The 26,916-nt window shown below is 43.9% G+C and overlaps 1 protein-coding gene and 1 non-coding gene across 2 annotated transcripts in view; both read left to right on the top strand.

Moving 5' to 3' along the window:
- The first annotated feature begins 8,206 nt into the window (after window positions 1–8,206).
- Window positions 8,207–8,288, top strand: TRNAL-AAG. Its single transcript has one exon. It is a non-coding gene; the product is annotated as a tRNA-Leu (tRNA).
- A 97-nt stretch (window positions 8,289–8,385) lies between these two features.
- Window positions 8,386–26,916, top strand: part of POLR3E (RNA polymerase III subunit E) — a 101,027-nt gene continuing 82,496 nt past the window's right edge. Inside the window, 9 exon segments of the mRNA XM_040440308.1 lie at window positions 8,386–8,491; window positions 22,226–22,324; window positions 22,987–23,037; window positions 23,129–23,130; window positions 23,572–23,621; window positions 23,624–23,647; window positions 23,743–23,840; window positions 23,842–23,861; window positions 25,991–26,073. Of these exon segments, the coding sequence (XP_040296242.1) occupies window positions 22,289–22,324; window positions 22,987–23,037; window positions 23,129–23,130; window positions 23,572–23,621; window positions 23,624–23,647; window positions 23,743–23,840; window positions 23,842–23,861; window positions 25,991–26,073 (364 nt within the window). The 5' untranslated portion in view covers window positions 8,386–8,491; window positions 22,226–22,288.

The raw sequence follows: 26,916 nt of genomic DNA on the forward strand, positions 1-26,916 counted from the left end.
TAATATCACGAGTAGTAAACAAAATATACGTTACCGGGTCAAAGGTAGATAGAGTTCAGATGGGACACATCTGGTATTGCCGTACTCAGGAGAAGTTGGGCAATGTGTTTTGGGGTGTCATTTTACATATACCCATGCTGGGTGAGAGAAATATCTTGGCAAAAGACAACTTTTCCCATTTTTTTTATACAAAGTTGGCATTTGACCAAGATATTTCTCTCACCCAGCATGGGTATATGTAAAATGACACCCCAAAACACATTGCCCAACTTCTCCTGAGTACGGCAATACCACTTGTGTGACACTTTTTTGCAGCCTAGGTGGGCAAAGGGGCCCACATTCCAAAGAGCACCTTTCGGATTGCACCGGCCATTTTTTACAGATTTTGATTTCAAACTACTTCGCACGCATTTGGGCCCCTAAAATGCCAGGGCAGTATAACTACCCCACAAATGACCCCATTTTGGAAAGAAGACACCCCAAGGTATTTCGTGATGGGCATAGTGAGTTCATGGAAGTTTTTATTTTTTGTCACAAGTTAGTGGAATATGTAAGAAAAAAATCAAAATCTTACTTTTGTAAGAAAAAAATAAAAAAAAAATAAATCATTTTCCGCTAACTTGTGACAAAAAATAAAAAATTCTAGGAACTCGCCATGCCCCTCACGGAATACCTTGGGGTGTCTTTTTTCCAAAATGGGGTCACTTGTGGGGTAGTTATACTGCCCTGGCATTCTAGGGGCCCTAATGTGTGGTAAGTAGTTTGAAATCAAAATGTGTAAAAAATAACCTGTGAAATCCTAAAGGTGCTCTTTGGAATGTGGGCCCCTTTGCCCACCTAGGCTGCAGAAAAGTGTCACACATGTGGTATCGCTGTACTCAGGAGAAGTTGGGGAATGTGTTTTGGGGTGTCATTTTACATATACCCATGCTGGGTGAGATAAATATCTCGGCAAAAGACAACTTTTCCCATTTTTTTTATACAAAGTTGGCATTTGACCGAGATATTTCTCTCACCCAGCATGGGTATATGTAAAATGACACCCCAAAACACATTCCCCAACTTCTCCTGAGTACGGCGATACCAGATGTGTGACACTTTTTTGCAGCCTAGATGCGCAAAGGGGCCCACATTCCTTTTAGGAGGGCATTTTTAGACATTTGGATCCCAGTCTTCTCATGCTTTAGGGCCCCTAAAATGCCAGGGCAGTATAAATACCCCACATGTGACCCCATTTTGGAAAGAAGACACCCCAAGGTATTCAATGAGGGGCATGGCGAGTTCATAGAATTTTATTTTTTTTGGCACAAGTTAGCGGAAATTGATTTTAATTTGTTTTTTCCCACAAAGTCTCCCTTTCCGCTAACTTGGGACAAAAATTTCAATCTTTCATGGACTCAATATGCCCCTCACGGAATACATTGGGGTGTCTTCTTTCCGAAATGGGGTCACATGTGGGGTAGTTATACTGCCCTGGCATTTTAGGGGCCCTAAAGCGTGAGAAGAAGTCTGGAATATAAATGTCTAAAAAAATTTACGCATTTGGATTCCGTGAGGGGTATGGTGAGTTCATGTGAGATTTTATTTTTTGACACAAGTTAGTAGAATATGAGACTTTGTAAAACAAAAAAAACAATTTCCTCTAAGTTGGGCCAAAAAAAAGTCTGAATGGAGCCTTACAGGGGGGTGATCAATGACAGGGGGGTGATCAGGGAGTCTATATGGGGTGATCAGGGGTTAGCAAGTGACAGGGGGGGGGGTGTAGTGTAGTGGTGTTTGGTGCTACTTATTACTGAGCTGCCTATGTCCTCTGGTGGACGATCCAAGCAAAAGGGACCACCAGAGGACCAGGTAGCAGGTATATTAGACTCTGTTATCAAAACAGCATCTAATATACCTGTTAGGGGTTAAAAAAAATCACATCTCCAGCCTGCCAGCGAACGCTCGCCGCTGGCAGGCTGGAGATCCACTCGCTTACCTTCCGATCCTGTGCGCGCACGTTCACAGGAAATCTCGCGTCTCGCGAGATGACGCATATATGCATGGCTCTGCGCAGAGCTGCCGCCTCCGGAACACGATCCTGCGTTAGGCGGTCCGGAGACGGTTAAGAAATGAAGGTCAGTCAGTCACCCGAAAAATTGGGAAAACTTTGAAAGTAAGGGCTATTTGACCATGAAGGAGAGTGATGGGGTGCTGCGCCAGATGACCTGACCTCCACAGTCCCTGGACCTGAACCCAATCGAGATGGTTTGGGGTGAGCTGGACTGCAGAGTGAAGGCAAAAGGGCCAACAAGTGCTAAGCATCTCTGGGAACTCCTTCAAGACTGTTGGAAGACCATTTCAGGGGACTACATCTGGAAGCTCATCAAGAGAATGCCAAGAGTGTGCAAAGCAGTAATCAAAGCAAAGGGTGGCTACTTTGAAGAACCTAGAATATGACATATTTTCAGTTGTTTCACACTTGTTTGTTATGTATATAATTCCACATGTGTTAATTCATAGTTTTGATGCCTTCATAGTCATGAAAATAAAGAAAACTCTTTGAATGAGAAGGTGTGTCCAAACTTTTGGTCTGTACTGTACACTGTGTACAGAATTATTAGGCAAATGAGTATTTTGACCACATCATCCTCTTTATGCATGTTGTCTTACTCCAAGCTGTATAGGCTCGAAAGCCTACTACCAATTAAGCATATTAGGTGATGTGCATCTCTGTAATGAGAAGGGGTGTGGTCTAATGACATCAACACCCTATATTAGGTGTGCATAACTATTAGGCAACTTCCTTTCCTTTGGCAAAATGGGTCAAAAGAAGGACTTGACAGGCTCAGAAAAGTCAAAAATAGTGAGATATCTTGCAGAGGGATGCAGCACTCTTAAAATTGCAAAGCTTCTGAAGCGTGATCATCGAACAATCAAGCGTTTCATTCAAAATAGTCAACAGGGTCGCAAGAAGCGTGTGGAAAAACCAAGGCGCAAAATAACTGCCCATGAACTGAGAAAAGTCAAACGTGCAGCTGCCAAGATGCCACTTGCCACCAGTTTGGCCATATTTCAGAGCTGCAACATCACTGGAGTGCCCAAAAGCACAAGGTGTGCAATACTCAGAGACATGGCCAAGGTAAGAAAGGCTGAAAGGCGACCACCACTGAACAAGACACACAAGCTGAAACGTCAAGACTGGGCCAAGAAATATCTCAAGACTGATTTTTCTAAGGTTTTATGGACTGATGAAATGAGAGTGAGTCTTGATGGGCCAGATGGATGGGCCCGTGGCTGGATTGGTAAAGGGCAGAGAGCTCCAGTCCGACTCAGACGCCAGCAAGGTGGAGGTGGAGTACTGCTTTGGGCTGGTATCATCAAAGATGAGCTTGTGGGGTCTTTTCGGGTTGAGGATGGAGTCAAGCTCAACTCCCAGTCCTACTGCCAGTTTCTGGAAGACACCTTCTTCAAGCAGTGGTACAGGAAGAAGTCTGCATCCTTCAAGAAAAACATGATTTTCATGCAGGACAATGCTCCATCACACTCGTCCAAATACTCCACAGCATGGCTGGCAAGAAAGGGTATAAAAGAAGAAAATCTAATGACATGGCCTCCTTGTTCACCTGATCTGAACCCTATTGAGAACCTGTGGTCCATCATCAAATGTGAGATTTACAAGGAGGGAAAACAGTACACCTCTCTGAACAGTGTCTGGGAGGCTGTGGTTGCTGCTGCACGCAATGTTGATGGTGAACAGATCAAAACACTGACAGAATCCATGGATGGCAGGCTTTTGAGTGTCCTTGCAAAGAAAGGTGGCTATATTGGTCACTGATTTGTTTTTGTTTTGTTTTTGAATGTCAGAAATGTATATTTGTTAATGTTGAAATGTTATATTGGTTTCACTGGTAAAAATAAATAATTGAAATGGGTATATATTTGTTTTTTGTTAAGTTGCCTAATAATTATGCACAGTAATAGTCACCTGCACACACAGATATCCCCCTAAAATAGCTAAAACTAAAAACAAACTAAAAACTACTTCCAAAAATATTCAGCTTTGATATTAATGAGTTTTTTGGGTTCATTGAGAACATGGTTGTTGTTCAATAATAAAATTAATCCTCAAAAATACAACTTGCCTAATAATTCTGCACTCCCTGTATATGTCAGCTATCCTGGTATATTTGTTGTCAAAAACAATGTTAACGCTAATGTTAATGAATAGAGCTATTGGGCGTATAATTTCCGTCAGTATTTGAACTCTGCGGCATGTCTGAGTTTTGTGCTTGTTTCCAAATACACACATTACAGTCTATGGGAGTGCATCAAAAATGCAGGGAGGAAAGAATACATGTGGAAATCCTGATGTTATATCATCAGTAATCCAGAGCCGGAATACTGACGGATTTCAATATGCTCATGTGAAAGAGGCCTAAGGCTGATGCAGATTTTCATCCAGACAAATTGCACCGTAATACATTACCAGCAAAGTGAATGAGATTTGACTAATCTCATGTACACTTTGCTTTTTTCTTAGTTGTGGAAATTTACCTGTTGTGCAGATTTTAAAATCTGCAGCATGTCAATTGCCTGTGCGATTCCGCACCTTCTGTACAGTGATTGTTCCATAAACTTCAATGGGGTTGTTAACATAAATAGAAAATCCGCAACAAAAAACACATAAATACTGCACAAAAAAAAAGTACCAAAACTGCAGTATGCAATGTGGATTTATATACTTTTTTTTGCGGTTTTGGTTCAAATTTCTTGCAGATTTTCTGCCTCACAAATCTGTACCACACTGTGTGCAGGTACCATAGGGCTTCTTTTACATGAGCGAGTTTTCCGTCCGGGTGCAAAGTGTAAAGCAAACGCATACCATCCGGACTGAATCATGACCCATTCATTTCAATGGGTCTGTGCACATGAGCGTTGTTTTCACGCATCGTTTCTGAGTTCAGGAAAAATCGCAGCACGTTCTATATTCTGCGTTTTTCACGAGCTCTGGTTTCATAGAAGTGAATGGGGCTTCAGTGAAAAAAAACGGATTGCATCCGGATACAATGCGTTTTTCACTGATCGCTAGGAGATGTAGATTGTTGTTCTTCCGTTTTTTTGAAAAACGCATCAAAAACTGACTGCACTGCGTGGAAAAAACAGACCCTGAGAGAATCCGTAATGCTCATGTGAAAGAGGCCTAAATGTGGTATCGCTGTAATCATACTGATCCATAGGATGGAGCTAACTGGTCAGTTTTACCACATAGCGAATGATGTCAAGACAAAAACCCATAAAACTGGCGGAATTGCACTTCCCCCCATTTGGATTTTTTCCCATCTTCCCACTACATTGTATACAAAATTAAATGGTGCTATTAGAATCTGCAACTTGTTCCGCCAAGAACAAGCCCTTATAAGGCTATGTGAATGGAAAAATAAAAACATTATGGCTGCGGAAGGCAGGGAGTGAAAAATATAAATTCTAAAATGGAAAATTTTACTTTTTTTTTTCACTTCAATGGGTCCGCAAATCCAGAGATGCGGAATGGTGCGGAACAGAACCCTACGGAAGCGCTACGAAGTGCTTCCGTGGGGTTTCGTCCTGTACTTCCGTTCCGCAAAAAGCTAGAACATGTCCTATCTTTTTGCGGAACGGCCGGATCGCGGACCCATTCAAGTGAATGGGTCCGCGCTGAGGCTGCCCCACGGACTGTGCTCGTGTATTGCGGCCCGCATTTTGTGGGCCGCAATATGGCAACGGGGCGCACACGCCAGTGTGAAAGAGGCCTAAATGAGATAATGTGTGGTCAAATTCAGTGTGGGTGGGGTAAAAAGCCTGATTCAGAATCCACATTAGGTTTTTTACTTATTTTTTTCCTTTCATGGGACATTCACATGACGGATTTTACAGCTGCATTTTGGAGTGGAATTCTGCTGTAAAATCGTGTGAACGTCTTCTAACACGGTTCTGATTGTGGCCAAGATGTTAATCCCTGGTCATTTTCAGTGGAGTTAATTTTCAAGAACGGACAGGGCACTTCTTTTTTCCCCGCTGTGCTGTTTTTAAAATGGCATGTGGAGAAAAAACTGTGGATAGATTGAAAAAATGAACCTTATTTTGAAGCGGCGCTGCTGCAGAAGACAGGACTCAGGTAGGTAAATAAAAATGGATCTTTATTTGTATTAGTCTACGCGTTTCAGGGGCGGACTGCCCCCTTCATCAGGACAATATGTCTGTACATTGTGGGTGTGTTTATTGTCTTTTTATTCTGTCTGTTTGGGCACGATAATTCCGGCCTCGAGGGGCGTGGGGGGGGGGGAGGGAACGGGGGCGTGGACGCACGTGTTCAGCCTTGTTTGCATATAGAAGATATGCTTAGTGCCGGCTCGATGCTGTGTGGGCGGTCCTTGCTGACGTTTCACTTGTGGGAGGGGTATTGGTGACGCGCTTCATGGGCGAAGTTATGCTCTCATAGCGGTATCTCTATGCTTGAGCTCCGGTGTTTGTGGGCGGTGTGTTGCGTTATGACGCGCTCCCTCGGCTACTTTCACACTTGCGTTGTTCTTTTCCGGCATAGATTTCCGTCACAGATTTCCGTCACAGGGGCTCTATACCGGAAAATAACTGATCAGTTTTATCCCCATGCATTCTGAATGGAGTGTAATCCGTTCAGGATGCATCAGGATGTCTTCAGTTCAGTCGTTTTGACTGATCAGGCAAAAGATAAAACCGCAGCATGCTACGGTTTTCTCTCCGGCGAAAAAAACTGAAGACTTGCCTGAACGCCGGATCCGGCATTTTTTCCCATAGAAATGTATTAGCGCCGGATCCGGCATTCAAAATACCGGAATGCCGGATCCGTCGTTCCGGTCTGCGCATGCGCAGATCGGTAAAAATGAGAAAAATGTACAAGACGGATCCGTCGGTCCGCATGACAAGCGGACAGACGGATCCGTCCTTGCAATGCATTTGTGAGATGGATCCGCACCCGGATCCGTCTCACAAATGCTTTCAGTCAGCGGCAGATCGGCGGATCCGGCGGGCAGTTCCGACGACGGAACTGCCCGCCGGATCACACTGCCGCAAGTGTGAAAGTAGTCTAAGGTTGTTATTGTGTGAGCATGGCTTGGGCGGAGTTAGTGTTAAATGTTTTGGATCTCAGCAGCATCCGTTTTCTGGTATGCGATATTCGGGTATGTGCGGCAAGTAATTTTTTATATATATATATATATATATATATATATATATATATATGCCTGCAGGAGAATGAGTGTCATGTGTTGCTGGTACTCAGTTTTGTAGTGAAAAAAATCGGGGCATTTTAAAGCAGGAATCGAGAAGAAAAAAGCAGTAGACTGAGATGAGAAGTTATATAAATATATATAACAAAATGAGAGACACGTAAAAATAATAAATAAATGTATATATATGTGAATTGAAATAAAGATAAAGGGTAAGAAGACCGCACCTACAGGTCCATATGAAAATAAGAATAAACGTTAGACTAAAAATAAAAAATAAAATGGAGTTAATTTTCGAGAACGGACAGGGCACTTCTTTTTTCCCGCTGTGCTGTTTTTAATATGGCATGTAGAGAAAAAACAGCGCTGTGTTGATTAACATGCAGATTCCCATTGAAATCAATGAGGAAGTTGTGCAAACATTTTTAGTGAGGACCATAACCCTAGCCCAAAACACTCAGCGTGAACCTAACCTAAGGCCTCATGAACGTATTTTCTTTCCGTGTCCGTTACGTTTTTTTACGGATCATATACGGAACCATTCATTTCAATGGGACCTAAAAAAAAACACGTATGTCTGTATTTCAGTTCCGCAAAAAAATAGAACATGTCCTATTATTGTCCGCAATACGGACAAGGATAGGACTGTTCTATTAGGGGCCAGCTGTTCCATTCCGCAAAATAAGGAATGCACACGGACGTCATCTGTATTTTTTGAGGATCGCAAAATGCATACGGTCGTGTGCATGAGGCCTAACCCTGAACATATCTTGCTGTGAATTTATGCAGATCCATACGTAATTTGCATGTGGCCATACAGACAAGCAATGCAATAAATGTTATAGATTAGATTTTTGTGTGGACAACTGCTGTTCTTTAGTCACTTTCTCACTACAAATGTAAAAGAAACTCCTCGTGAACTGTCACACCACCTTGTTTTCGTGGATGTCTAATACAGCACCAGACTCTGTAGGCATGAAGGTAGCGTGGCCGAGCGGTCTAAGGCGCTGGATTAAGGCTCCAGTCTCTTCGGGGGCGTGGGTTCGAATCCCACCGCTGCCAGGAAGCTTTTTATGCTTTTCTCTAGTTGGAAGTGGTGACAGCGCCACCTGCTGACCCTGTCACTAGGCACACCGCTCAGTGCATTGTGGGTAAGAGGAGCCGCTCCCCACGTGTCTGCTTTGCAATCAGTATGGCTGCTGCCTGAGGTCTGGCCGGGTAACAACTCAGACGCCGGGACGACTGCTGGGAGTCGTGTGCGGCAGGTAGGCCGGGGGCGACGTGGCGGGGCCGGAGATGGCCGGGGGCTGTGAGGTGAGGGAGGTCACTTACCCCCTGGTGCTGCACCGGCCGAGCCTGGGGTATGTGGTGACCGGAGCCATCAGCCCAGAGCTGGGAACTTCTCCAGTGTGATTATACTCTTATTACATCATCCCTGAGGATGAGATATACACATAGCTATATATACTGAAGCTCTGTGGACTGTATATATACACAGAGCTATATATATAACCCTGCAGCTCTATGGGCTGTTATATACACATAGCTTTATATATATACGCAGCTCTATTGGAACCTGTATATATACACATAGCTATAAATACTATATATACAGAGCCTCTGTGGACTGTATAGATACACATAGCTATATATATACTGCAGCTCTATGGGCTGTATATATACACATAGCTATATTATACTGCAGCTCTATGGACTGGTATATATACACATAGCCTATATATACTATATAATACTCACGCTCTGTGGACTGTATATATACACCCATAGCTATATATAATATATATATATAATATATATACTGCAGCTCTGTGGACTGTATATATACACATAGCTATATATATACTGCAGCTCTATGACTTGTATATATACACATAGCTATAAATATATTGCAGCCTCTATGGACTGTATATATACACATAGCTATATATATACTGCAGCTCTGTGGACTGTATATATACACATATCTATATATATACTGCAGCTCTATGGACTGTATATATACACATAGCTATATATATACTGGCAGCTCTATGGACTGTATATATACACATAGCTATATATATACTGCAGCTCTATGGACTGTATATATACACATAGCTATATATACTGCAGCTCTGTGGACTGTATATATACACATAGCTATATATATATATATATATATATATACATACTGCAGCTCTATGGACTGTATATATACACATAGCTATATATATACTGCAGCACTATGGACTGTATATATACACTAGCTATATATATACTGCAGCTCTATGGACTGTATATATACACATAGCTATATATACTGCAGCTCTATGGACTGTATATACACATAGCTATATATATACTGCAGCTCTATGGACAGTATATATACACATAGCTATAAATATACTGCAGCTCTATGGACTGTATATATACACATAGCTATATATATACTGGCAGCTCTATGGACTGGTATATATACACATAGCTATATATATACTGCAGCTCTATGGACTGTATATATACACATAGCTATATATATACTGCAGCTCTATGGACTGTATATATACACATAGCTATATATATACTGCAGCTCTGTGGACTGTATATATACACATAGCTATATATACTGCAGCTCTATGGACTGTATATATACACATAGCTATATATATACTGCAGCTCTGTGGACTGTATATATACACATAGCTATATATATACTGCAGCTCTATGGACTGTATATATACTGCAGCTCTATGGACTGTATATATACTGCAGCTCTATGGACTGTATATATACTGCAGCTCTATGGACTGTATATATACACATAGCTATATATATACTGCAGCTCTGTGGACTGTATATATACACATAGCTATATATATACTGCAGCTCTATGGACTGTATATATACTGCATCTCTATGGACTGTATATATACTGCAGCTCTATGGACTGTATATATACTGCAGCTCTATGGACTGTATATATACTGCAGCTCTATGGACTGTATATATACACATAGCTATATATATACTGCAGCTCTGTGGACTGTATATATACACATAGCTATATATATACTGCAGCTCTATGGACTGTATATATACACATAGCTATATATATACTGCAGCTCTGTGGACTGTATATATACACATAGCTATATATATATATATATATATATATATATACTGCAGCTCTGTGGACTGTATATATACACATAGCTATATATATGCTGCAGCTCTATGGACTGTATATATACACATAGCTATATATATACTGCAGCTCTGTGGACTGTATATATACACATAGCTATATATATACTGCAGCTCTGTGGACTGTATATATACACATAGCTATATATATGCTGCAGCTCTATGGACTGTATATATACACATAGCTATATATATACTGCAGCTCTATGGACTGTATATATACACATAGCTATATATACTGCAGCTCTATGGACTGTATATATACACATAGCTATATATACTGCAGCTCTATGGGCTGTATATATACACATAGCTATATATACTGCAGCTCTATGGGCTATATATGTGACTGACCCCACAACCATTATCGATGTGTGGTGACTCCGGGGCCGCTTGTGAGAATTACAGTTGCGCTGAGGGGAGGGGAAGAGAGGAGGAACTACTGAGCATGTCAGTCCACCTCTCGATGCACTAGAGGGAGAAACAGCAGGGGGCGCTACCCGTTATGATCATTTCTCGGTCATGGATTCCATATCAGAAAATTCATTTGCGTCTTCCCTGGCCGATCAGCAGAATGCAGGCTTACTGGTAAAGTCTGACCGTATGGGGGGGGGGTGCCTTTTTGTATCAGGTGAAATGGACTGAGCTTCAGATCCAGGTGCCGCCAGGTGTGGGCATACCTGGTGCTATCGACAATGCGGCTGGGTTTCGATAGGGAAGGGGGGTTAGGGTGCCACACTGCCATAAACTGCAGGTTTACTGTGAATGGCCGTGGTTTCTCAGCAAGTACAAGTGGCGTACATGTATCTGTACTTGCCGAACAACTGCGGTAAACCAATGTGATTTTGCCGCTCGACACGCCACCACCCTCAGCCGCTATGATAGGGGATTTGGCACGCACCACAGACTTTTCATTTTGCTTATCGGTGAAGATCCTCAAGGTTTCCCCCCCCCCACCAAACAATTTTTTCTAAGGATTGCCGCGGTGTGCACCACCACATGTAAACGTGCTAATACATGTGGTTTTTGCCACCGTGAGCAATTTTCCCTTATAAAACTTTCTCAGAGTGGCCCAGCGTCTGTGATCCCTGTCCTGCCAGAGCCCGGGAGAGTCTGGAGAGTCAGTGAGTCAGAGGCTTTACTGCCTCAATGACTGTGCATGGTGGGGTAAGGTGAGCTAAATTCATCAAAGGGATCGGTGGGGGTCTGTTAGGGTGAGATTGTTGTACCTGTGTCTCTTTAGGTCTTCAGTGGTGCTGTGTCCACCAGCCAGCGCTGATGCCTCTCCAGACAAGGCTGTCCATATCATATCATACCATCATTTAGATCTGCACCCTCCCGGCTCCCACCCATCTTTCCCAAGGCTGTTTTTTCTTTTTTTAAAACTTTCAATTTTTATTGATTTTTCAACATAAGAAAATCAGACAGTAAATATGTCATTTGCATAAGCCAGAACAATGTTAAGATTTGCAAGTACAACTTTGACATTTATATTGTGATGTTACATATTTAAGCCAACAAAAGAATACCAGCTAATAAATGTCACTTGTATAATCCAGCAACTATCACTTAATATATGTTAAGCATATTGATGACATATACAACAAATTGTAACATAGTCAATTCAAGAACAAGACTAATAGATTGAATCCAGAACTTGTGATCCATTTCTAAGATATATTTTATTCTATACTTTAGTGTACCGCTATATATGCTTACCCTATACCGTAATCCATCCACCGTCCTCCATCCACCGCTCTCTCCCGCCATGTATGTATACCACAGTATTAGTCCCTACAGAGCTACAGAGTGAATCTTAACTGCAAACGGGCATGAGCTCCACAATTCCCATCTTTTGTGAGCCCTTAAGCGTTCAGAGTAAGAATCTGCATATATATATTCATGTTGCATATACTGGTTAACTAGTGAGATCACATCAGGCACCTGAGGAGTAATGGGCAGCTTCCATGAGGTTGCAATAAGCTTCCTTGCAGCTGAGAGAATGCCCATCATAACCGGTCTATGGGAGTGAGGTACATCTCCTATTCCGATGGATAGCACAGCTAATGGAGGGTCGAGGGGGATCTGGAAGCCCGCCACTGTCGAGATAAGGTCAAAAATCTTCCTCCAAAAAGGGAGAATAATAGGGCATGACCACCACATATGTGATAAGCTTCCCTTTTCCCCACAATTCCTCCAGCAGTTTGAACTATATTCAGGATCCATGTGTGCTATGCGGGCCGGCGTCAAGTACCATCTAAGTTGTATTTTCCTATTTTGTTCAATGTGATTAATACATTTGGCAGTAGCTATCGTCCAGTGGAAAGCATCCCTCCACTCCCCGACCGACCAAGAGCTTTCAAATTCTTCTTCCCATTTCACCATAAAGTTAAGCTTTGTTTCTAAAGTAGGGTCCAGTGCATGATATGCAGTAGCAAGGCCTTTCCCCTGACCTGTCGTACCAGTAAAGTATTTACCAAAAGGGGTCGTTTTATTCAATGAAATAATGGGAAGTCTCGTTCTGTGCAGCATATGCCTAACTTGTAGGTACTGATAGAAACAAGTGTTAGGTATACCATAATTCTGATGTAAGGACTCAAATGTTTTCATAGTATCACCTTCATACAACTGATCCAGACGTGTGATACCTGCCTTCTCCCATTTATCTAAGGAGAGATCAGGGACCCCATATGTAAGCGCAACCAGTGGGATCTCAGATCTCTTAGGTGTGAAAAGCAACCCTTTCTCTATATAATTGGACCAGGTCCAAACTGCCGCTTGCATAGTCAAGAGAGGGGGTGTAGATTTAGGCGCTTCTAGGGAAAGGGCGGCAAGAAAGCCTGGGAGAGAACCCAGTTTTGTGTAGGTGGATTCTAATTCATGCCATCTCTGTAGCGAGGAAGGCGCCCACCACTCTTTAGTCTGCTCAATGAGGTTCGCCTTATAATAACGAATGAGGTCCGGGACTCCAAGGCCCCCTTCTCTCAGTTTTGGGTATAGGGCTCGACGGTCCACCCTAGGTGCTTTGTTACCCCATATAAATTTTATAAGGTCCGACTGCAATAGTTTTAATATTTTTTGTGGAATGATAAGAGGAATACATCTAAGTTTATAGAGGATCTTAGGAAGAATCATCATTTTGACCGCATTAATTCTGGCCAGCCATGACATAAACAGTTTAGAATACTCGGCATAGTCTGTTAGTAATTCTTTTCTCAGGGAGTCGAGATTGCTTCTCACCAAATTTTGTATACGAGGTGTTAATAGTATGCCCAGGTAAACTATGCCATCCTCTGCCCACTGAAATGGAGCCCTCGCCAGAATTTCCCTTTTGAGGGGTTCTTGGATCGCAAATGGGAGAATATGCGATTTTGTAACATTAAGTTTATAGAAGGAGGCTAGAGCATATTCATTTAAGACTTTCATAACGTTTAGGAGAGATATCTCTGGGTTCGTAAGTGATAACAGGACATCATCTGCGTACAATCCTATTTTGTGTGATGCATTACCCACATGTATACCTAAAATACCTGGGTCCAAGCAGATTCTTTCTGCAGGGGCTCCATCACTAGCGCAAAAACCAACGGTGACAACGGGCAGCCTTGTCTGGTACCGTTCGTTATATCAAAGCTTTTGGAATAAAAGCCAGATGCTAAAACTCGAGCTGATGGCAGAGAATATAGATTTAAGATAGCCGATAGAATAGGTCCCCGGAACCCAAAATGATTTAACACCTCCGTCAGAAACCCCCAGTGCACCCTATCGAAAGCTTTTTCAGCGTCAAGCGATATAAATATTGTGGGTGCACTGGAGGAATCCGCTATTTGGAGCAGATCAATTACTCTACGAGTTCCATCCCTACATTGGCGGCCAGGGATGAAACCAACTTGGTCAGTGGACACTAATTTAGGAAGAAGGGGCTGTAACCTTAGGGCCAGTAGTTTAGAGAATAATTTTAAGTCATTATTTAATAAAGATATGGGTCGGAAATTTGCTGGAGTATCATGAGGTTTCCCTGGTTTAGGGATTGTTGTGATAATAGCACATAACATCTCTTTGGGTATAGCACCCGGAAGCAGAAATGTATTAAAAAGCCGCGTAATGTATGGTAACAAGTTTACTTTAAAGGATTTATAATAGTCCCCCGAAAAGCCATCTGGGCCTGGAGCTTTGTGCAGTTTTAGTGATTTAATAGCTATATCTACTTCTCGTTCTGAAAAGGGGGCATTGAGTAATTCCAAATCTTGGGAGGCAATACTTGGGAGAGATACTGATTTTAGGACTATAGTAATCCGCAAACGCATCCGCAATATCAATCGTGTGTGTAGTCATCTTTCCATTATTTTTTTTTTTTAAATCAGATATTTCTTTATTAACATTTTCCAGTCTTATTTTATCACATTAACATGATATTTTGTAGACCACAGATGTATACATTATCTGTCATATATAGTATATAATATATACATTCTATTACACATATCTACATAGGACATGGCATAAATCCACATATAGCCTCTGGTATCAAAAGTATCTTCAATGTGAGTACAATTATCCATCCTAAACAAATAAACCCATACCTCCCCCCCCCCCCCCCCCTCCCTAATCCCTTTAAGGCAGGACACACTCCTAAAACATCTTCCTTAGTCATCACTCTCGGGGTGTCGGCACCACATTACTCTTAAATAAGCCATCTACCATCATCTAATTCCAATCAGCGATGTTCCATATAACATCCTAGTCCATCATCAATCTTCCCATACAGCCACATTCTAGTTCCAGGTAACCCCCTCACTATCAGGCTTCTATAAATGCCCCACACACCTGCCACCATCCAATATTCTATATATATCATCCATTCTCACTGCATTCACCTTGTCATAGAAAAAGATCTTTCCATTATTTTGCTTCATTGAGTCTATACGGGAGGCTACTTCCCTTTTTTTCAGCCTGCGGGCTAGCATAGCTCCGGCTCTATCTCCTAAGTGATACCATTTTGCCTTTGACCTGGTTAGGGCCTTTTCAAATTTGCAAAGCAAGAGAGAGCGTAATTGAAAGCGCAAGTCTGTGATTTGGGCTGATAGTGTATCTGTAGGTGTCTCCTTAAATCGCATTTCTGCCTCCACTATTTGAGCTAAAATATCTTGCATCCGTTTATCTCTTTGCTTTTTAAGTTTGGACGCAGTCTGAATGAAAAGGCCTCTCATGAAACTTTTATGGGCGCACCATAATGTGGAGACACTAATATCTGGCGTATCATTAAGAACAAAATATTCGTCCAAAGCTTTAGAGAATATTTGGTGCCGATTCTCATCCCTCAGCAAAAATGAGTTAAGGCGCCAAAGCGGTGGGTTAGGATTAGGATAATTATCTGAGATGTGTAGGTAGATTGGAGCATGATCAGACCATGTAATATTACCTATTGCTGTGTGAGAGGTTTTATGAAGAAGGTCTTTGGAAATAAGGAAATAGTCGATTCTAGATTGGGAGATATGAACCTGGGACATAAAGGTATAATCCCTTTCTGTCGCATGTTGGTACCTCCATATATCATGTAGGGGAGTAGTTTTGAGAAGCTTACCCAACGCAGGCCGATGACCCCCCGTTTTCTTGGAACAATCCATCAAAGGATCAATGGGCAAGTTAAAATCCCCTCCTAGAATGATGGAACCCCTGGCAAAATTCAGCAACTTCTTAAAGAACCTCGTAAGGAAAGAAATTTGGTGAGAATTAGGTACATAGACATTAGCTATGGTGTATTCAGCATGATTGATAGAGCAAAGGAGAATAATATATTGTCCCGCCTGATCAATAATAGTTTGATGTGCTTTAAATTGGACCGAACGCCTAACTCCTATAAGAACCCCAGCTTTTTTAGCTTCTGCTGATGCAAAATAAAGATGCGGGTAGTGCCTATTTGAACACTTACCAACATCTTTGGTCAGCAAATGAGTTTCTTGAGCTAGCACTATATCACACTTAGTCTTATTCGCATCATTCCACAGTGCAGAGCGCTTGTAGGGGGAATTTAGCCCCTTTACATTTATAGACATTAGGTGTAGTACCATTGTGGGTTTGTGGGGACAAGTGAGTACTTAGCGTTAAACTGAAGAGAACGGCGGATTTCAGACGGCGAGATGGACACAGCAGATTCGGGATCACATTGATTCTGGAAGAAACAACAGAAGTTAACGAGATCACAAAGTGAAACTAGGCAAACATGCCTATATTGGTACAAAAACCAAAGGAAAGCGCCCATGAGTTTTCAGGAGCGCAAAGGTTTTCAAATTAAACAGAAAGATCCTGACAGGATCACCTTAGTTTATAAGAACCATAAGTGATTTTGAGGTTAGAGTATTCAGAAAAGATAATAGATTTGGCATAGCAACTACAACAGTAGAAGTGTTACCCATTCCAGCCCACTTTATAGACAGAAAAGAAGGAATATTAGGCAGTTTATGTAAGGGTTAATGAAAGATCGAATATAGAATAGAAGGACGTAGATGTCCCAGTTTAGGATACATGAGAGTTCCCACATCATAAGAAAATTTTTATATTAGAAAATATTCATGTTATCTCCTCATCGGGTTGTTTAGGGGACAACCGATCATTCTTTATTTTATTACTTTTCCCATGCCTGCCAGCTTGTGCAGTGGACCACGGGATCGGGGCTGGTATTACTGGAAAAGCCTGTAGATTTTGGACACTGCACCAATCTTCAATGGAGATCATGGGGTCTCCCAGTGCTGATAAAAGTTCCGTAAGGTCCTCATATCGACGGATAGAGAATCTTTTCCCCGCCACCGTGGTAGAGAGTCCAAACGGGAACATCCAGCGGTATAATATTTTCCTATTTCACAGCAAATCTGTGAGAGGTTTCAGTTGTTTCCTTTTGTGCAGAGTTGTAGGGGCAAGGTCTTGGAATAGCACAAGTTGGTGATCTTCAAAAGACCAAGAGGGGGATACCCTAGCCTTCCCCAGCATATCTTCCTTGACTCTGAAGTCCAGAAATCTATAAATAATGTCCCTGGGGGGATCATTAGGGTTAGGTCTTGGTCTTAGTGCTCTGTGTGCTCTCTCAATTTCAATGGAGAGGGGGTAGTGGTCTCCTAATAAAGATATGGCAATCTGTTTCACCGTTGAAAGTAGAGATTCTGCAGTATACGTTTCAGGAAGGCCACGGATTCTTAAATTATTGCGCCTATTACGATTATCTTGGTCCTCCATTTGGATGTATATCTGGTTCAGATGATCTTGACATGTTTGAAAATGAGTGGCAACTTCTCTGGAATGATTGCAGAGTTCTGCTGTGGTGTCCTCTAAACTATCCACACGGTGACCAATATGGCGTAGGTCTTGTTTAATTTCTTGTAAATTCTGTGCTAGAGGCGACAGAGCATTGGTAAGGGTTTGCTGAAAAAAGTCCCTTGATAAAGGGAGATCCGTCTGTGCTGCAGCTTGTGGTTCATCCTGCAGTGTGTCACTTAAGGATAAAGGTTGATTCACATGAGCAGATGTTTCAGCATTTGCAGACGCTTTTGTAATAAATTTCTCTATATTGCCTTTGCCATGCGGAGTTTTCTGAGGCATGTTAGGATCCCTAGAAACAGGTTGGCCGTATTTAACCATTGCAAGATAGGTGGTTTAAGTCCTTTAGAAGCTGGAGAAATCACTTAAAGATGCTATGCCTTTGCGTGCTGCATTTCCTCACATAAGCTATAAAGGTGTCCAGACAGGATAGATCATAATTAATGATCTGAAAACATTGAGCCTATGGCTCTAATACGTAGGATAGATAGACCCCCTCTCAACAGGTAAAAGGAGGGACATTTGAAAACATTAGGACTCAGTCCTCACAGTAAATCGATCCAGAGATAACTGGGGAGACCAGATGCTTTATGTGCTAGTGGCACTTCACCTTTAATGGCGCTGGGTCCTCTAGTATGAATTGAAAAGACACAGTACCTTCAATATGCAAAGTCTGAGGGGCAATGAACAGCAGGCCTCCTTTCACCTCAGAGGGCCTCAGCTCCGATCAATGCAGAGTAGGTCTCTAATCCTCCACCGGAGATGCTCCCTGTTAAGATGGCGCCGTACTTCAGGCGGCTCTGCCACGCGCTGCTAACGTTCGGCACAACGGGACTCTCACTCCACACTGCGCAGGCTTCTTATTTGCAGCGGGATCCCATCCAGGGAAGCTCCGGTCTTTACCTCTCCCTGTAGTTATTCGCTGGGAGGTATGTAAAATCTATGTCCCGGCCTGTGTGTTAGATCCGGGTGCCGCCTGTTAACTAGGCCCCGATCACATCTCCGGTTCACCGGCACCTAGAGAGCTCCAGGTAGGGTCAAATCGCAGCTGGCAGGTTAAAGCCTTCCAAAATGAGGGATTTGTGGCAGTATAGGGCAGTTTCCTGACAGGATGGTGGTGGATGCAGGGTCAAGTGGACAGAGCTCCCTCACCACACGTCTCTTCCTGTCCGCGGCAAGCCACGCCCCCTCCCAAGGCTGTTTTTAATCAGTGCAGTACATAGCTGGATCCTACTTTCCCTGAATTCATGTGAGGCCTGTTGGCACAAGGAGCTGAGTTCTTATAGAGTGGAGTCCCATCTAAAAAAGGTCACCATGCCGTGGTGGATGGGCACAAATGATTTAGATCAAAATATGATTGCTGAGCATCTCCTAATATATTATAGTAAGATTTATATTCGGTGTACTGTTGCATTGTGCGTTTGCAAATGTGTGTGTGTGTATATATGTATATATATATATATGTATATATATATATATATATATACAGGGGAGCACCCAGGAATTTTCTTTAGGGGGGGTCCGATAGGCAAAAAAAAGCGGCATGTGTAGTGCGCTATGCTAATTGAATTTTTCAAAGCCCCCTTTATATTTAAAAATGCAGGGAAAGGGTGTAGTGTGTTGTGAGGATTCTTTTACTTGGCGATTCTAAAAGGCCCGTATGAAAATAACAATGCGGCGCGCGAAGCAAATTTTTTGGCCCCGCCCATTATTAAAAGCCCCTCCTACATATAATAGGCCACTCCCAACAAACACTGTACAGCTGACATTCTATAGTTGAGGCCTCTACACATCATACGGAGAGGGGGGTCTGTCCTGGCTGCACTGCCTGCTTATATAACAAGCTACAGCCAGGACGCTCCTCCGCTCTTCTCCCTCCCCAGATCCTGCTCATTGCCTGTGGTTTCCCCCCACCATCTGCCACCCGTCCGTGGCCTGCTGCCCCCCTTGACCGTCCTCACCCAGCTCTGAATCCTCCTTCTGCAAATGGCAGGGGGAGGAGCCGGAGCATCTCCTCTCCTACATAGCGCCCCATACCTCTTACATCCAGTGATGTCACCTTTGTTGTAGACGTTCTCTTTCCTCATCTTCTCCATTCAGACCAGACCGCCATGATGATTTTTCAGCCATCTCCCATCTCTGCAGAGATTAACAAACAGACATTAGTTTCCCACATTTCCATCATCTTCACATCTTATGAACACCCTTTCCTGCCACCCCAATACTGTGCCCGCTGTGCCCCCAATACTATACTACAGAAACAGTCCCCCTGGAAATACTACTACCACACAGATAGTGCCCCCCTCAACAATTATTGGCACACAGTGCTCTAAAAAAATAACTGCGCCCAGACACTAATAGTATAAAGATAATGTCCCCCAAAAATTATTGTGCTAATCTGATACTGTGGCAGGGTGCCCCCCAAAATAACAGGGCTCCCAAAATAGAAATAATTCTCTGCCAGAGCACACTTAGTAGTAATAATGCCCCTATAGTGCCCATACTAGTAATCATGTTCCTCATAGCCTCCCAGTATTAGCAAAGCTCCGCATAATACCTCCTAGTACTAATAATTCTCCCTACAATATGACAGTACATGAAATACCCCCGCTTAGTGCCCGCTGTTGAGCTAATGTCCCCATAATGTATGCCAGTATAAAATACCCCTATATAGTGCCCCAGTAAATTCCTCATAGTGCTCCTTCCCTTCCCCATAGTGTCCCCATAATATGCCAGTAAAAAATGCCTCTTCTAAGTGCCACCATATGCCCCAATAGTGCTCCACTCCCCATAGTGCTCCTCTCCCTATAGTGCCTACCATAATGTGCCAGTAAAAAAATGCCCCCTTAGTGACACCAGATGCCATAATGCCCCCATAATGTGCCAATAAGAATAAAGGCCCCTTTAGAGCCCCCACTTCCCCTTAGTGCCCCCAAATAATGCCCCTAACTGCAACCAGATGCCCCATAGTGCCATTCTCCCCTATAGTGCCCCCATAATATGTCAATTTAAAAAAAAGCCCCTTTAGACCCCCAGATGCCCCATAGTGCTCCTCTCCCCATGGTGCCGCCCCATAAAGTTCCACCATATGCCCCAATAGTGCTCCACTCCTCCATAGTGCCCTCCCTATGTGCCTCCCATATGTGCCAGTAAAAATGCCCTTAGTGCCATGCCATAATGCCATGTGCCAAGAAAAAAACCCTTTAGTACCCCCACTTCCCATAGTGCCAAATAATGCCCCATAGTGCCACAGATGCCCCATTGCTGTTCTCCCTGTAGTGCCAATAAAAAAAAAGCCCCTTTAGACCCCCAGTGCTCTCCCCATGGTGCCCCCAAATAATGCCCCTATAGTGCCACCAGATGCCCCATAGTGCCGTTCTCCCCTATAGTGCCCCCCATAATGTGTAAAAAAAAAAAAGCCCCTTTAGAGCCCCCATAGTGCCCCTCCCCCCCATGGTGCCCCCCAAATAATGCCCCTATAGTGCCACCAGATGCCCCATAGTGCCGTTCTCCCCTATAGTGCCCCCCATAATGTGTAAAAAAAAAAAGCCCCTTAGAGCCCCCATAGTGCTCCTCTCCCCCATGGTGCCCCAAATAATGCCCCTTGTGCGTTCTCCCCTAATGTGTAAAAAAAGCCCTCCCCTTAGAGCCCCCATAGTGCTCCTCTCCCCATGGTGAAAAAAAACCCCCAAGCCCCAACCCCCGCCCCCACCCCCCCAAATAATGCCCCCTTGTGCCGTTCTCCCATAATGTGTAAAAAAAAGCCCCTTTAGAGCCCCCATAGTGCTCCTCTCCCCCCCCCCCCCCATAATGTGCCAGTAAGAAGTGCCACCTAAAAAAAAAAGTACCACCAGATGCCCCAGAGTGCCGTTCTCCCCTTTAGTCTCCCCTTTAGTGCCCCCATAGTGCCAGCTCAACCCCTCCAAAAAAAACAAAACAACAAAAATAAAATAAAAAATACACTGATACTTACCTCCATCAGCAGCGATGCGATGCAGGCTCTTCCGGCCTGTGTCCCTGCTCTGCTGTGTGCTGCCCGGCTCAGGCGCGTGATGATGACGTCATCTCGCCTGAGCCGGCCTCTGACAGGCTGCAGGCATTAGTGCCTGCGGCCTATCAGAAGAACAGGGGAGGGACACGCCTCTCCCTCCCCTGCCGCAGCACAGCACAGGCATCTGTATCGCTGTCCTAAGGACGGCGATACAGATGGATTAGATATGGAGATTAGCGCTTCCACAATGGAAGTGCTCATCTCCTATTACTCCTACTGCCCCCCCCCCCGGCCCCCCCCACCACCGCCGCCGCCGCAATTACATCCAGGGCCGCGCCGCCTGTGGTGATCGGCGGTGCGGCCCTGAAGGATTAAAAAAAAAAAATTCGGTTGGTTGTTCTAGGGGGGGTCCAGACCCGCTGGACCCCCCCTGTAGGTGTCGCTCACTGTATATATATAGCCGGTCAGATGTGATCTGTTTGTTCTGTATCCATAGGCTCTACTGTTGTGTCCTGAGGTGAGCGGAGTACAGGGCGTGGGTGTGTATCTGAACGGTAGTATGGAAAATGAAGATGATGACCCAATTATACAGGAGGTAACCACAACATATTGTAAAGCTTATTACATTTCGGCTGCACCCCTGCCGTCACAGCTACTGTATATCTATGACTATAGGTGTGCCTGCGTATGAACAGCGTCCCATGCACACATACATCTTTTATGCTTATTATATAAAAATGAAATGTTAAGATTGGTTTTCCTCGCCAGTGACATTTGTGGCCTGCCTGCACCAGAGAGCGCCAGAGGAGGCTCCGCCACTTTATAGAGCGCTCACACTTTGTGTAGGGAATTAGCAGCCGGTGCCCAGAGATGTTTTCTAAGAAGATGAAGCTTTTGTGTCAATGCAGCAGTATTATTCCCCACAATAAGCGTCCTTTCACACGTCCGTAGTGTATTGCGGATCCGCAATACACCCGGCCGGCACCCCCCATAGAACTGCCTATTCTTGTCCGCAATTGCAGACAAGAATAGGACATGTTCTATTTTTTTGCGGAGCCGCGGCCCGGAAGTTCGGGGTCGCGCTCCGAAATGCGGATGCGGAGAACACATGGTGTGCTCTCCGCATCCATTCCTGCCCCATAGAGAATGAAGGGTCCGCACCCAATCACGATATTGCGAACGGATGCGGACCCATTTGCGGACGTGTGAATGGACCCTTAACTGCACTCACTAATGCGGGTTTCTTCTGTATTTCAGCTTGATGTTTATCTGGCCAAAAGCCTGGCAGAGAAGCTGTACTTATTCCAGGTATGCCGATGGCCGAGCAGAAAAGATAAATCTGTTTCATCGTGCTTCTCTATGCAGCCATCTGTTCATAATCGCATCTTCTATAATCCAGTAGTAGTTATTGTGTATAGTGAAAACTTGTACTGCGTTTTCCGTTTTATAAGACGCACCGGACCATAAGACCCGCCCCATCAGGTTTAGACAACAGCCTATTAAAGCTTCCCTGGTGGTTTAAATGAAGTTGAGCAGCCAATATCAGTAACTTACACACATAACACTGCTGCATACACACCCTGACAAACACAGCTTTACTACACAGCTGACCCAAAAAAAAATATATATAGCACTGGTGCCTTGCAGCGCTGGGGTCCTGGGTTCAAATCCGACAAGGACAACATCTGCATGGAGTTTGTATGTTCTCCGGTATTTGCGGGGGTTTCCTCCGGGTACTCCAGTTTGTATTGTAATCCTGCTTACAGAATGAGGCAGTCATCGTATCCATTTTTTCTGTGGTTTACATTGGATAAACATTTTTATTTCTTTCCTCCCCCCAAGTATCCCAATACGACCATCAATGATGAGCTATGAGGGTGTCCCACATCTCTCACGAGGATCAAACCAAAGCTGCAAAGGTAGGGTAGGGGGTGGGGGATAAACAGATGAATTTTCTTTAAGCTTCAGTCTCTTTTGCGACATTTGACAGACGGGACTTCTGTGTTTACCTTCAGGTGGAGCTTGACATGGCCATTAATACAATGAGTCCCAATTACTGTCGTAGTAAAGGCGAACAGATCGCATTGAATGTTGATGGCACCTGCAATGAATGAGACCAGCACTTACTCCACGTAAGTAAATACTCTACATAGATAGAATCGATGTGTATAAAACGCTTGTGCAGCCTCTATAGCTGCCTTCATGGTCTTGCTTGCTCAGTGATGACTATGCTGCCTACTGACAGATAATGACTGCGTCTCTTTTTGGAGGCCTAAAGAGGTTTTTCAGGATTTTTAATTGATGCCATATGTTAATCCCTAGGACCTGTACAACCAGCAGAACGAAGGGCTAGCTGTGCAGAAGGAGGACACGCCACTGTTTGTGTTTCTTCTGACACAACTACCTCCATATGAGTGTGGCCATGCTGGATACTGCAGGAGCAGCCCACGAGAAAGGCAGGGGTCGACGGCTGATGCCCAACCCATCATCAGAATGGGGGCCCGTGCTCCCGCTGTTTAAATGGAGCGCAGACTATGTGCGCTGCTGCTCCATTCAGCTCTATAGAACACTTGTACACGTCACATAGTTGAAGGGAGCAGTGGCCATGAAAATGTGTCTGCACTCCATTCACATCGGGAGCTCAGGCCACTGTTCCTGTTATCAGCAGGGGCCCTCTGCAGCCGATTTATACACTTAATCCCTTACCCAATGCATAGGGAATAAGTTGTCGTAAGGAGACAACCCCTTTGATGACTTTTAATCTCACATGCGAACGTGGGAATTTAGGTGGACCTTCCAGCCTGTTTATGCTTACTTCCCCTTTAAATTTAATGTATGGGGTGGAACAGCCAAAATGACGCACAGGAAAGTAGCCGCAGGGGCACAGCTACATTTTAAAGGGGATAACTTTGATAATACACTTCACCTTCCTCATCATTCTGGATGATGTCATCATTTTTTCCTTCTGGACATTGTTCATACCCTCTAAACCAGTGGTCCCCAACCTTTTTTGCACCAAGGACCAGTTTCATGCAAGACAATTTTTCCAGGGACCGAGTGGGGGGGGCTCTGGGGTGGGGCTTAGGGGGGGCGGGGGCTTGCTGATGTCACGCGCATAACACAACACAAGGTGCATATTAAAATATATAACACTATATAACGACTATATAAACTGACTATGGTCTCTGCTGCACTGTACCGTATTTTTCGCCCTATAAGATGCACCTAGGTTTAGAGGATAACAATAAGAAAAAAATATTTTTCATTACACCTCTAGGTCAGACCATCTATCAGCCCCCAATGTCAGCCATGAGCCCCCCCCAAGTGTCAGCCATGAGCCCCCCCCCAAGTGTCAGCCATGAGCCCCCATAATGGAAGCGCTTCATTAGTACAGAGGTAGAGACTGCCCTGATTGCCGCAGCCCGGCAAACCATCTCCAGGTCCTGGGGCCCGCGGCCGGCGGTTTGGGGACCGCTGCTCTAAACAATACTAGGGGGTATTACTTTTCACTTTCTAAGGCCTATTGCACACGACCGTATGGCTTTTTCAGTGTTTTGCGGTCCGTTTTTCAAGGATCCGTTGTTCCGTTTTGTGTTTCCGTTTCTGTTCCGTTTTTCCCGTATGGCATATACAGTATACAGTATTACATAGATAAAATTGGGCTGGGCATAACATTTTCAATAGATGGTTCAGCAAAAAACGGAACTGAAACGGAAGACATACGGATGCATTTTCGTATGTGTTCCGTTTTTTTTGCGGACCCATTGACTTGAATGGAGCCACGGACCGTGATTTGCGGGCAATAGTAGGACATGTTCTATGTTAAAACGGAAATACGGAATGCATACGGAGTACATTCCGTTTTTTTTTGCGGAACCATTGAAATAAATGGTCCGTATACGGAACGCAAAAAACGGCCAGTAAACGGGAAAAAAAAACGGCCGTGTGGCAGGAAGCCTAAATTGCATTTTAGGAGAGATTGGAGACTGAAGTGCTTTGGTGTTACAGATGCGGTGTTGCTTGCATTCTCTATGACTCCTGTGAGATTACCTTGCACTGGTAACGGGAAAGATTTCTGCTCCCCAATCTCCTATATAGAACAATTATAAACTATGTACTGTATGTTAAAGGGGTTTTCCAGACTTTTTTTTTTAATTTCCACCTGAGCCTGTTGTACCTGTGGAAAAATCCAGTTGGAAAACCCCTTTAAGTAATTCTGTTGTTTTGTGTGTGTCTGATTATTGTATTCATATAATTCTAGAAAACTTATGGACAAGCAGACATTCTCTTCCATACAAGCTGCAAGCAACACCTCTCGCTATGCGGTTGCATTTTATCGAAAAGGTATGTTTGTTCATCTCCAGGTGGTGGAGAATCCCTTGAAGTCAGCGGGGGCAACGCCACATTGACGAGCTCAGACCCCTACAAAGTTGACGGACCAGTCGTCTTCTGGCCCCAGAGCTATTACCAGCCAGCTGATCGGCGGTGATGGAGGGTGTCGGACCCCCACAGATCAGCTAGCGGTGGCCTATCCATTTAGTAAAAAGTGGCTGAGCCCTTTAAGGGTAATTTGTGTCACCACAATTCTGGACTATTATCTGCAGTAACAGATGAGTAGTACTTCAGAAAAGGTCCAGATTGCTTTTTTTTATTTTTATATTCGTTCTGCCCCCTGTACGTGAACTTTCAAAGCTGTTCTGAAATACACTGTGCCATTACAACACATTGGAGAGGATTCCTGTGCGCATGCACAGCAGTCCTGACCATGTATTTCAGTGCAGCTTTAAACAGTGGGGGAATGGGGAGCAGTAGAAAAATAAACTATTGATTTGGACTCCTTATCTGCAGGACTAATCGTTTATTACAGCAGATAACAGTCCAAGAAACATGTTTTAGGTGGCCTTTAAATTTAGTGCGTAAACAGGGATATGCTGCCAGCAAACAGTAAATTGTATGGGGATGAACAATCGCAGCAGTGATTGTTCGTCCACATACAGAAGGAGTGATTAATGTAAATGCAATCCCACCACTGGGACCCGCACCTATATCGAGAACAGAGCGGGGAAAGTGGTGGCTGGAGGACACCAGGTTTTCCCCGGCTCTGGCCACCACCAAGCGATCTCCCCATAGAAGTGAATGGGAGCGCGCCGCGCATGACCGGCCTCCACTTCCATTCACTTGTATGGG

Source organism: Bufo bufo, chromosome 7, assembly GCF_905171765.1.
Source record: "Bufo bufo chromosome 7, aBufBuf1.1, whole genome shotgun sequence".
NCBI classification, from domain to species: Eukaryota; Metazoa; Chordata; class Amphibia; order Anura; family Bufonidae; genus Bufo; species Bufo bufo.